At 52.1% G+C, this 13,239-nt stretch overlaps 1 protein-coding gene across 2 annotated transcripts; it reads right to left on the bottom strand.

The window, feature by feature from the left end:
- Positions 1-4,167: 4,167 nt before the first annotated feature.
- COQ4 (coenzyme Q4) lies at positions 4,168-13,052 on the bottom strand. Of its 2 annotated transcripts, none has more exons than XM_082695782.1 (7): positions 12,918-13,052; positions 12,713-12,844; positions 11,314-11,410; positions 10,681-10,783; positions 6,024-6,153; positions 5,447-5,888; positions 4,168-4,746 (listed from the first exon to the last, which is right to left on the bottom strand). In XM_082695782.1, exons 1-7 carry the CDS (start codon positions 12,985-12,987, stop codon positions 4,572-4,574), a joined length of 1,149 nt encoding a protein of 382 aa, XP_082551908.1. In that variant the 5' UTR covers positions 12,988-13,052; the 3' UTR covers positions 4,168-4,571. The 2 variants fall into 2 exon arrangements, with proteins under 2 accessions (XP_082551908.1, XP_082551909.1); XM_082695783.1 differs by having other exon boundaries at positions 5,447-5,540.
- Positions 13,053-13,239: the final 187 nt, after the last annotated feature.

Here is a 13,239-nt window from a genome sequence, read left to right as displayed (position 1 = left end):
TTTCGGGGTCTCCTCATAGGAATGAAAAATGAATTTTGGTCTGAGAAGTACTTGGATTTATTCTTTTCAGAGTATAGAGTGCATCTGTTTGGGGAACCCAGGTAAATGAAAGCTCTGCCCCACCCCATCGCTATTACATTCAAGAGGCAGTGTGGTGCAGTGGTGATGGGCTTCTGCGTTGGCGTCTAACAGATATGGAACAGCTTCTCAGCTGAAAAAGTTCAGTCTCTGCTTCTTACGTATGAAAATGAGGACGTACTATGAGTGCTCAAACCTTACAGAGTTCGAGTTGGCATATGACATCTTTTATTTACTATTGTAGTTTACAAGCGTACTGACCGCAAAGCACATTCAAAATCTAGGCATGAAGATTATCTCTGATTATGTCCGCAGGGCTTAGCTTGATAAATATTTGTTGAATGAATGACAGGCTTGAAGGCTCTGACTTGATCCAGGCCAGGATCCATGGATATAACAAACATGATCATTTCCACATTGTCTGCTGAGGTCATGTGTGATGGTGCTCGTGGGCAGCCCTGCTGCTCTTCTCCCCCGCAGCTTGGTCACAATGGTGAGGCCAAAGCAGTACTCCACCCAGCCCCCGGACTTGGCCTGAGGGGGAGATGTGACACAGAAGTAACAGAACAGTCTGTCTTCAAATTGCTTACAATCTAGATGGACGCAGAGAGAGGCAAGTGGAGGTTAGATCACTAAATAGGTTGCCCCTCAGCAAGTGCCCACTGTACTTCTGTCAACACCCACTGCACACTATTATGACTTGTCTTCTTTGCCTTCCCAGTCAGGTACATCTGGGTTTCACTCCTAGGTGCACCTGAGGCACTGGGCAAATCACCTCTCCTTGTGGAGGATCGGTGTCCTCATTTTTTTTTGTATGTGTGTGTTAAGATTTTATTTTTAGGGGCACCTGGGTGGCTCAATGGGTTAAGCCTCTGCCTTTGGCTCAGGTCATGATCCCAGAGTCCTGGGATCAAGCCCCGCATTGGGCTCTCTGCTCGGCGGGGCGCCTACCTCCCTCTCTCTCTGCTTGCCTCTCTGCCTATCTGTGATCTCTGTCTGTCAAATAAATAAATAAATAAATCTTAAAAAAAAAAAAAAAAAAAGATTTTATTTTTAAGCAATCTCTACACCCGGTATGGGGTTTGAACTCACAACCCCAAGACCAAGAGTCCCATGCTCTACAGACTGAGCCAGCCAGGTACCCCCTCAGTATCCTCATTACAGAATGGGAATACAGTCATCATGGTTCCTGCCTCCTCGCGCTGGGTATGGACTCAATGAGATGGTGCGTGGCAGGCTCTCGGCACAGGGCGGGGGCGTCGAAGGCTGTTGGCTGTTGTAACTGCTCGACTCCAAGAGGGCAGGCATGCCGCTGTCTCCATCACCACGGGACCCCTCACGTTTGGCTGACACTCAGGTGGTATTTGTGAAATAACCGGAAACTAGGGGCGTTGTGCAGCAGGACACATGGACAAGGGAGGGCCGTGTGGTGGGAAACTGGAAAGGCCTTTGCATGCCAGGCAGTGAAGAGCCACTGAGGGTTCCTGAGAAGGCCAGGTGTTGGGTGCTATTGTCTGTGGGACAGGCTGAGCTTAGCCTGACCTCACTGGGGGCTCCCTTCCACTCACATGACCCCCATCTGCCCTGCATTGGAGAATCAACACCAGCACTCGAACCTCTAGACTTGCCAGATGAGAGAACACCATTCAGACTCACTTGAAGGTGCTTGAGTTCCCTAGGGGACAGAAGTGGTTTGGCCCCTGGCACGCAGTGGATGCTTACCCTGTAGATCCATGGTCACGCTTGGCACTGGGACCTCTGAACTACAGAAGTCCTCGCACTCTGGGTATATGCAAAACAAACACCTCTGGCTTCACTGAGTACATGGTGACTTCAGAGGCCTTGAAGGAACTTCCGGGCAAATGACAGCTTCTACTTCCTGAACATGTACTATGTGGTCAGTCACTGCACACACATAATGGCCCTGCTGTGGGATAGGTATATACTCTCCCCGCGTTTCAGGTGGGGAGCCAGGGGCTCAAAGGGGGAAAGGACCACCGCAAGGGTGCAGTGCTGGCCAGGGGCAGGGCCAGGCCAGAAGCCAGCTACCAGTGGTTATTATCAGGCAGAGGGAAAGGGAGCTTTCTCTGAGCTACCAGGAGAGGACTCAAGACAAGCTCCACCACAACCCAGCTGTGTGACTTGAGAGGCCACATCCCAAACCTGAGACCCATGGTCTTTACCGTGAAGTGAGGTTCTTGTGGGGTTCTCTGCTCCGGGATCAGCGTCCACTCTTTCAACTAAAGAAGCAGTGAGCCCCTACTGTGGGCCAAGCACTATTCCCAGCAGTGAGCGGAAAGAACCAGGTTCCCTGCCCTCCTGGGGCTGACACAGAACTCAGGAATAAATGAATAAAGATCATTTCAGAGTGGTAAGTGCCAGAGAGAAAATGAGGTGACATATGTGTGCAGCAAGGGGCAGGGCACTTCTTCAAGTGACTGGCCAGGGAAGGCCTCTCCCAGGAGGTGACGTTTGAGCACAACTGTGAATGAGGTCGTTGGCTGTGTGATGACCAGGGGACAGAACGCTATTCCCAAAGATAGGAAGAAGGCCAATATAGTTTATGAAGATGAAGAATGGAAGTTTCTAGGTAGAAATTGGCAGAGACTTATGGGCTATGATAAGAGGTAAGGAAGCGGTAGCTACTGCCAGTAGAACTTTTTGCCAGTCATGAGTCTGTGGCAAAAATGCCACCTTAAGGGGCGCCTGGGTGGCTCGGTGGGTTAAGCCTCTGCCTTCGGCTCAGGTCATGATCCTGGTATTGAGTCCCAACATCCGGCTCTCTGCTCGGCAGGGGGCCTGCTTCCCTCCCTCTCTCTCTGCCTACTTGTGATCTCCCTCTGTCAAATAAATAAATAAAATCTTTTAAAAAAATGCCACCTTAAGATCTGGAGACCAGACTCCATTTCCAGCTAACCATGATGCCCAGTGTCCATCTCGCCAATGCTGTAAAGTCTCAGGGTGGGCCCTGGGTCCCCAGCTGGGCAGAGAAGGCATGCTCCTGCATCTGGCACGGTTGACTTTTACTGACATGAGGGTAGGGGTGCCTGGACTCTGGAAAGCTGTGGAAACAGGACAGATCTGGAAAGGTGGTCCATAGTGCAAAGATGGATTAGGTCTGGGAAGCTCATTCCTCCTTTTTCTGCAGAAATTCAAAGAGCTCAGGACAAGGCTTCCCTCTTGAAAAAGCTCTGGATCCGAGGTAGGCGTCCAGCCTCCCTACTCCGCCACTGGGAGCCCCAGTTGGGATGTGGTTGGCACAAGGTAGGGTGAGGCACTGGGCTGCCAGTGTGGGGCAGGTCTCAGACAGTCCCTGGTTCTAGTCCCAGCTCTGCTCCTATTGCCTCACAAGTAATAATACATCTCTTTGGGTTGTTGGAGGCATCGATGCAATAATGTATCTCAATTGCTTAGGCACATAGTAGAGCTATAAAACCGTAGCCCCTATTATGAATAGGGAAACTGAGGCAGAGGAAGCCCAACCAGGAAGTCTTGTGGCCTGTGTTCTAGCTAGTTCAGGCAATTCCTTGCTTATCTCTAGGCCTTAGTTGTCCTATCCATACAGTGGGGAGCTGGCCCTCCAAAACTCTAAAGGCTCTGCCATCCTGAGACTGTGTCTGGTTGCAAATCTCCAGACAGGGCTAGCTGCTCCTGCCATGATCCTTTTACCCTGCCTGTCCCCACTCCTTGGCCCTGCCTCAGAGAAAATGCCCAGGTGCCACTCCAGAATGAACCAGCCTCAAAGCTGCCTCCTGACTTATGAACACAGTTTCGATAATCGCTTTCTGCCTGGGAGGGCCCTTTCTCTGAAGCCCTTCCAAAATCCTCACAGGAATGCTAGGAAGTGGGTGTTGGTTCTCGTCCCCTTTTACTGATGATGAAATGGGCTGAGGGAAAGGGAACAAACTTGCCCTAAGTCCCTCTGCTGGAAAATGATGGAGGAATTAGGAATCGGAATCCCAGTCTGGCTGACTTCAGACCAAAGGAAAGAGGACACATTGCTGAAGCTCAGGCTGGAGGGGATGTGTGCCCCGGGGCTCGAAGAACCATGGGCAGCATGGGGCAAAGGCAGAAGAAGCGGACACTTGGTCTGATAGCAGACTTTATTCAGACAGTGGAGACCTGCCCTCCTCAGGTCTTTGGAACTGGTAGAGCCCTTCCTCCTGGAGGATACCCAGCCTGGCGCCGAGAAAACCCTAGTTGGCAAGGACAGGTCCAGAACAGGAGCAGTGGACCTGAAACACCCCAGCACCAGGCTGGATGACGGATTCTCGCTCACACCTGGTGCTCTTTGGGCAGCTCCTGGCTCTCCTGGGAGCCCTGCTGCTCTGCCTCCTCCCTCCTGGGTGGTCCTCGAAGCCACTCATCAGTGGTTATGACAAATTATGACAAAGGATGTCCAAGGATCAGTGTTCAAAGGAAAAGTACAAAGGTAATGGCCAAGCAGTCCTCTGCCCCCAGGGAAGGGGGGAGTGTGGGCGGCAGCTCAGGGCCTAGGCCAGGCCCCTGACATGCACACTGGGGGGGTCTGTGATGCCCAGCTCCTCCCGTAGAGCCCTCAGGGGCTGCTCCCAGCGCTGCTCGTAGTACAGGTTGAGGACACATGGGGCTCTGCGCCCATTCTGAACCGCCCATGGGATGAGCTCTGACACCAGCACTCTCAGGCTCCTGTGGGGCAGCAGAGGAAAAAAGACATAAGGTCCACAGGGCCGGGTGTGCTGTACGCCCAGAAGTTGATGTGCATTTTCTGCCTTCAAAAACACCTTAAGGGTGCCTGGGTGGCTCAGTGGGTTAAGCCGCTGCCTTCGGCTCAGGTCATGATCTCAGGGTCCTGGGATCGAGCCCCGCATCAGGCTCTCTGCTCAGCAGGGAGCCTGCTTCCTCCTCTCTCTCTCTGCCTGCCTCTCTGCCTACTTGTGATCTCTCTGTGTCAAATAAATAAATAAAATCTTAAAAAAAAAAAAAAAAACACCTTAAAAGGAAGGTAGTTATTATCCCCAGCAGCAAATGAGGAAACAGAAACTCAGGTAAAATCTTGTGCCCCAAATCACACATTTTGAATATGCCAAAGCCCAGATTTAAACAAGGGCTACCTAACTCCAGGAACTAACACTGGATTTGCCACCCCCTCCCCCATTCCATGTTCTGACCGGACACTGAGGCCTGGCCCAGGAGACCCTAGAGTCCTGTGAAACATCGAGGCTTCCCTCATTGCCCTGGAGACCCTGCGCCAGGCCAGCTGTTCCCTCCTGCCCCGGTCTTTCTACCCTGGCTTTCTGGAGAACCACCGGGGCTGCTCGGGAAGGCTGCATGCTTGTCCCATTTCCTGGAGCCCGGCTCCTCAACCCCTCGCCACCTGAGCACTTACTGGGCACTGAGTCGGATCGGTCCAAAGAGGGCACCCAGGATGCACATGGGCAGGCCGGTCTGGACAGCCTCAAACCACTTCACCACGATCTCCCCTGGGGGCAGGGCGAGGGATGGGGTCGGGGTGAGGAGAGGCCATGGTGCTCCCGCAAGGACGGAGCAAAGCATCTGCTCCTCTTTGCTCTCTCTTGTGCCCAGGCCTGGCCCCTGCTGGGCTTTGGGTGAAGGAGAGGGTCCAAGGAAGAGCAGGAGATAAGGGCTGGGAAGGAAGCTTGGGCTCAGAGCGCTGAAGACTCCAAAAGCCAGGCTGAGAAGTCCAGGGTGGTTCCTATAGGCCGTAGGAGGTGTGGCAGGTTTGAGAGCAGGGAGCCCGATGCTTGGATGCTGCATCGGCTCAGGAACCACAGAGGCAGTGGAACAGAGGGGGACGCATGGCACAGATGCTACCAAGATGTTCAGAAAGCGGAGAATGAGGCACTGAGCCGGCTGACCGGTGGGTGTCAGACCCAGGGCGACAGGCTGGCTAGCACCCTGTCCCCCACCCCCCGGCCCCAGGGCCGCCAGGGGTCACCACTCACCCAGGATGTTGGTGGGCATCCCCAGCAGGGTGTGGAGCATGTCGTGGGTCTCCCGGTACCGCTGGATCACATAGGCCAGCTCCTCATCGTCCACGAATCGGGTGGGTGCTCGGGTATCTGGGGAGACCCTCTGACAACCGTGAACCTCCCCTAGATCTCCTCCCAACTGTTCCCAAGCCCAAACTAGCCAGCCTCTCCTTGACTGTAAACCACTCCTACCCAGCCCATACCATGGATGGTTTCTGCCCACACAGGCCAAGAGGGGATGAGTCCTCAGGTAGGGAACATAGTGGCAGACACCCCCATGGCCTACCCTGACACACATAATGTCCAAGCCTGTTGGAATTTATGGCAAAACAGCTCCAGGCAGTAGGGGGAAGCAATGGGGGCTTAAGGGGATAAGGTTTCGGTTTTACAAGACGGAAAAGCTCCGGAGGTTGGTTTCACAGCAATGTGAATATATTTAACACTACTGAACTGTCCGCTGGAGATGGTTAAGATGACAACTCTTTTTTTTTTAAGGTAAACTCTACCCCCAGCATGGGGCTAGAACTCACAACCCTGAGATCAAGAGTCACACATTCGTCTGACTGGGCCAGCCAGGCCCCCCTGAGATGACAACTCTTGTATTACGTTACCTTACACCATTATTGTGTCTTTTTTTTAACCACAAGTAAAAATAAAATGGGGAGAAAAAGGAATTAAGAACTTTCCAAGGCCCCTGATACTTTCTTTTTTTTTTTTTTTAAGATTTTATTTATGTATTTGATAGAGAGGGATCACAAGTAGATAGAGAGGCAGGCAGAGAGAGAGAGAGAGAGAGAGAGTAGCAGACTCCCTGCTGAGCAGAGAGCCCAATGCGGGACTCGATCCCAGGATCCCGAGATCATGACCTGAGCTGAAGGCAGCAGCTTAACCCACTGAGCCACCCAAGTGCCCGATACTTTCTTTTTTAAAGATTTAAGTGGGGGAGGTGGGCAGTGCCTGGGTGGCTCAGTCGGTTGAGCATCTGCCTTGGGCTCAGGTCATAATTCTGGGGAACTGGGATCGAGTCCTACACGGGTTCCCTGCTCAGTGGGGAGTCTGCTGCTCCCTCACCCAAATAAATAAAATTTATTTATATATTTGAGAGAGAGAGAGAGAGAGATGGCGGGTGCACACACAGGGAGAGAGAGGGAGAGGGAGAATCCCAAGTAGACTCTGTGCTGAGTGTGGAGCCCAACGCAGGGCTCGATCCCAGGACCCTGAGATCACAACCTGAGCCAAAACCAAGGTCAGACACTTAAATGACTGTGCCACCAAGGTGTCCCTAATTTTTTTAAGTAATCTCTATACCCAAGGGGGGGGCTTGAACTCATAACCCCAAGATCAAGAGTCACATTTTCCACTGACTGAGCGAGCAGGATGCCCCAGCCCCGATCCTTCCCATGAGCTGTTCCCAGCCTAGGGTGCTCTCCCCCACCAGCCACAGCTTCACCTTGACAATGCCTACCTGTCCTTTCTTTTCTTTTTTATCTTAAAGATTTTACTTATTTGACAGAGAGAGAGAGAAATCACAAGTAGGCAGAGAGAGGGGGGAAGCAGGCTCCCTGCTGAGCAGAGAGCCCGATGCAGGGCTTGATCCCTGGACCCTGAGGTCATGACCTGAGCTGAAGGCAGAGGCTTAACCCACTGAGCCACCCAGGCACTCCCACCTGTTCTTTCTGACTCGCCTTAAGTGTCCCTACTGCAGGGAGGCAGTCTGTGACCCTCAGACTGCTCAGGTCCACATTACTGTCTCATGTAGTGTTCCATGCCTTGTGATGTGCAGTGCACGTGGCCCTCTTCTAGACCTGGACTTTCCACTATGGCAGCCACTCACCCCAAGTGGCCACCGAGCCTGGAAATAGGATAGCTTCAACCTAGCTATGCCATGGTAGGCATCAAATGCACACCGGGTTTCAAAGGCTTGGTGTGAAGAGAACAATGAAATCTCAGTAATTTAGAAACAGTGATAACATGTTGAAATGACTGTATGGTCAGTACGCTGGGTTAAAAAAAAAAATGGGCTATTAACGTGTTTCTTTTTGCTTTTACCGAAGTGGCTAACAACAGACTGGAAGTGACCTATCGGCTTGTGGTCGCTTTCTGTGAGCAGTGCTGTAGCGGCCTTGAGGCTGCCCATGGCTGCTGGCTGCTTTGTTCACTGCTAGACTGCCAGGGACTTTTCTGACCCCAGGAAGGGATGTCAACTGTCTCTCTGTGACCCGCCCACTGTCTCTCTGAGTCCTCAGCAGCACCCATGCAGAACGGGAGCAGCCTAGTGTTCCTGTCCCCAAGCATGGTGTCAGCCTGTCCAGAGCCCAAAGGATTTGGTGGTTTCGGGCTGTTGGCTCAGTGCCTTCGTCTGTGGTCTGTGATCTCACTGGGTCCCGGTTCCTAATTTCTTCTCCAGGGAGTTCTACATGCCGTGTGAAGCTGAGGGTGATCAGAGTGACAGCAGTGACATTTACAGAGTACCTACTATGTGCCAGCACTCTATGAAGTCCTTCACATATGTCATCATAAGGCATCCTCACAACCATCTGGGGGTAGACACTTTAGGATCCTCAGTTAAAGATAAGAAAGATGAGGTTCAGAGAAGTTGAGTGAGTTGCCCATTATCACAGAGCTAAGCAAGTGGCTGAATCAGGATTTGAAACAAAGTCAACTGGATTCCAAAGCCAACAGCCTTAACATCCATTAATTATAAGCCACACAAGCGCCCTGGAAGATAAACATTAGGTCCCCTGCCTTCAGATAAGGAATAGGAAGCTCAAAGAAGTCCACTGATCTGCCCAGGGCCATAAAGCTGAGAAGAGAGGTAGGTTCTAATGCAGGCTACTCTTAACTCCAGAGCCCATGCCCATAATCTTGATGCCACAAGATGACCATACCCCCTACCAATGACAGCCTCAGAGAGGGTGGCCTTACCTTGAACTCTGATCTCAACCTCTGTTGGGACAAAGGTGTTCCTTCACATTCTGTGGGCTGCTGGTTTCAGTGCCCTGCAAGTGTCACAATCTCTATGGCTATTATCACAACTAGTGCTGAGACTGGGCAGGGCGCCCAGGGAGGCCCTGGCCGTCCCATCCCCTCCACAGTAACAAGAGGAAAGACTCTGGGGACTTCAGAAGAAGGCGGCCACCCTGGTGGGTTTCCCACGGATGAAGTAACTTGCTTCCTGATGAAATCCAAGGAGATGGTAGGAAATGAGGCAGGAGCAAGTGTCGGAGAGTATGGGGAGCAGATTATTATCTCAAGGACAAATCTAGAGCAGTAGCTTCTTAACCTCTCCCTGGAGGATATTTGCCATGTCTGCAGAGATTCATGGCCATCGTGACTTAGTAGGAATGCTACCTGCAGCCATGGAGAGAGGCCGGGGATGTGGCCAACCATCGCGGAAAGCACTGGGCAGCCCTTACAAACAGAGAATTATCTGTTTCTGGGGCGCCTGGGTTAAGCATCTGCCTTTGGCTCGGATCAGGATCGCAGGTTCCTGGGACCGAGTCCCGTGTCAGGCTCCCAGCTCAGGGGGGACTCGGCTTCTCTTTTTCCCTCTCGTTCCCCCCAACTCGTGCTCTCTCTCGTTCTCCCAAGTACATTCACTGTACCTCAATTACTGAGAACAGTGTTCTAGATTTCAAGCAGTCAATAAATATTTGACCTGAATTTTTTTTTTTAAAGATTTTTTCTTTATTTATCTGACAGAGATCACAAGTAGGCAGAGAGGCAGGCAGAGAGAGAGGAGGAAGCAGGCTCCCTGCAGCGCAGAGAGCCCGATGTGGGGCTCGATCCCAGGACCCTGGGATCATGACCTGAGCCGAAGGCAGAGGCTTAACCCACTGAGCCACCCAGGTGCCCCTTGACCTGAATTTTTATATGAAATTTTTTCTTCTATTACTTGTTTTCCTCCCCAAACCAGAGTATTAGTGCCACGAGAGCAGGACTTTGTCTAGGTCACGATTCTATCCCCAGCTCCTGGAACGATGGGTGGCACACGGCAGATCTGAACGCGTGATGAGTTCCTCAGGATTTGGGACTCTCTCCTCCCTGCCTGGGGCAGAGACTGCCACAGCCTGTCATACCCTGGGGAAAGTACTGTCTCTGAAACAGAGGGATAATACAGCAAGCAGATAAAAGCATGATCTGGGGACGCCTGACTGGCTTAGTCTGTGGAGCATGCAACTTTTGATCTGGGGGCTGTGAGTTCAAGCCCCACACTGGGCACAGAGATAGACTTAGAAATAAAATCTTAAAAAAAATAAAAGGCAGTAAGTGAGTACGAATTCATACTGGCTGTATGGAATCATCAAGTTGCTTAAGGGCTCTGAGCCTCATTTCTTCACCTACTAAAAGGGATAATAATAGGACATACTCAACAGGGAGGATCAAGCATGAACCTTCTTGCTGGGAGGGTTCAGCAAGATCAGGTATGAGCCTGGCAGCTGACACCCAGTAAGCAGCTATTAGACACTGGCCAGTACTATTGTTTGGACAACAAAGCCTTGGGACAAGAGACAAAAAGCACACCTGGCCACGGTGGCCACTCAGGACTCCTCCTTCCTCAGGATGTCACTCCCATGCCCTTCTCTCCCTTTCCTAGGGATTGCCAAATGCACAGAAGCTGGAAACTCACATTAACATCCAGGAAACGGAGATACTCTTGGCCAAGGGAGCCCTCAGGCAGACTACGGAGCTTGTCTAGGTCAAGGGTGGACAGTGAGATCCGGGGACGCTCCCTGTAAGGCAGAAGGCAGGACTTAGGTACTGGGAGGGCAGCTGCAGAGGCCGGTGAGAGGTCCAGCGAGAGCAAGGGTATGGGAGGCGAAGCGGCAGAGAGCAACAAAGGGGCCACAAATCCTATTGCAGCACCTGCTTCTGGCGAGGACAATGGCAGGGACTGAGGAGACTACCACAGGCTAAGGTCATGGTTCCGGCCTGCAGTGGCATAATCTCAGGAGCAAGCCTCAGGTGTGATCCAGGTACTCACAAAGGGCACTGCAGGGGCAGGGGTTATAGCTAGCCTGTTATGGGAGCTAAGGGAAGGCAGAGGGATCTACGGTGGGATCTGGGCTGAGGCCACCACATTGCACTACCCACAGGTCATCATAGTGTATATATGAATGGCACCCATGGAGCTAGGCAGTGCCCAGCACGTGCATATGGCCAGGACATCAAGAAGAGCTCCCTAGAGGTACACAGTGTGACTCCAGAGAGGTCAGGATCCCCAGAGAATGTCCCCAACCCCCCAGGTACAGCTGGGACCTACCGCAGGATCTCAGCACCCTCTGGATCCTTCCTCATCTGGTCCCTGAGGACCTTCAGGGCACAGTGTCCTGTGGTCTCCCCTAGAACTGCGACCATGTCTAAAAGGGAAGAAATGGGGACAAATGGAAGATATGATCTTGGGTATCAGACCTGGACTGAGCCTCCTACATGATAAACCAAAACTTATCTCTTAGTTACAAGGATGCATGTTAAACATTTAGCAAATCCCATGGCACACAGTAAGGGCTCAACGTATGTACCTATCGTCATTATCACTGTTATTAATCTATCAGGCTGAGATGGCGCTGGCTGGGACAGTGCTTGAGTTTATGTCACTTTTACACCCATTATTACAACAGAATCATGCCTCCATTGATCACAGGCTTTGAAATCAGAATGCTAGGTTTGGATTTAGGTATAATCCCTGTGTAAGTGAATTTGTGCCAAATGCTTCACATTTCCAAGCTAGGTACTAATTTATGAAATGTGGAGAACGCCCTTCTTACAGGGTTAATGTGAAAAATCAAGAACCTCGTGCAAATAAAACATTTAGTTCAGGGAGCAGTTGGCATATGGGGTCAGTGAGCAGTTAGCACTGTCATTTCTATTCGTAGAAGAAATAATACTTTCCAGACTTAGAATCCTGAGGATGAGAAAACTACTGTAGAACCCTAAGATGTTCCAGTCATACATCCAGCAAACATTTATTGAGCATCTGCTATGTGCCAGGCACAACCTAAAATACTTCTTAGAACAGTGCAACAGGGCAGTCGGGGTGTCTGACCTTATAAACTTGAATATTTAGTGGAATGTTATAATTTGATGTATGTTATAACGAACTTTTTTTTTTTTTTAAAGATTTTATTTATTTATTTGAGAGAGAGCATGAGAGGCGAGAAGGTCAGAGAGAGAAGCAGACTCCCCATGGAGTTGGGAGCCCGATGCGGGACTCGATCCCGGGACTCCGGGACAGTGACCCTGACCTGAGCCGAAGGCAGTTGCTTAACCAACTGAGCCACCCAGGCGCCCCATGTTATAACGAACTTTGTAAATCATCTATTTAATCCACGGGTTTCTCAATGTGGCTGGTTGGCAGAATCTTCCGGTAGGTGGTTATTTTTAAAAAATAACTTTAAAAATGCTGGCCCTTCCCTCCCCTCCCCAGGCTCGGGCTGATTCGGACTGAGCTCAGGGTGGGACTCAGGCATCTGCCTTTTTGTGAACCTTGCGCGTAGTGATGGGATGCTGCCAGGTTTGGGAACCCAGACCTAGTCTACTCTCCAGTTACCCCTAGGGGGCGGGTAGAGGAAGGGGCGGGCACCTGCCCAGGTTCCCCAGGCCAAGGGCGCGCGCCAAGCCCCCGCTGCTCTCCCGGGAGCGCCGGACGCGGGTGACCTTACCGTGGCGGTACGGGTTATAGAGAGCCATTCCCGCCGAGCCGGCGGCCAGCAGCGCCTTCTGCAGCGGGGAGGTGGGGATGTGCCCGGGGTAGAGCAGGCCGGCGCCATGGCGCACGCCTCGGAGCGGAACATCTACTGGGCGAGGAAAAGGCCGCGGTCAGAAGAGCCCGGCACCCCAGGCCTCCCTCCCACCTCCGCCACTTGCCTGCAGCCGGTCCCCGGGGGCCGCCGAGTGCATGGAGAGGGCGCAGGGCCGAGCGCAGCAGCGTCGCCATGGCAGCGGGCACCCGCCAGCGGCCGCGGGAACGGGCGCAGGCAGGGCCGAAGCTGCAAACCTCTCTGGCCGCGGAGGAACTTCCTCCTTTGAAGGAGGAAAAATCGTAGCACGGACAGGAGAGGGCCCTATCACTCAGTATGAGAAGGAAACCCAGACGACCTGTCTACCATCTATTCCCACCGAAGAAAAACTCTCCCCATTTCCCCGCACTCCCAGAAAGGGTCCCCGAGTGATCCCCGCTCGGGGTTCA

This window comes from Mustela nivalis (genome assembly GCF_964662115.1).
Source record: "Mustela nivalis genome assembly, chromosome: 13".
Lineage (NCBI taxonomy): Eukaryota > Metazoa > Chordata > Mammalia > Carnivora > Mustelidae > Mustela > Mustela nivalis.
Note: the sequence above shows the minus strand (reverse complement) of the source record. Positions and strands in the feature narration are given on the sequence as shown.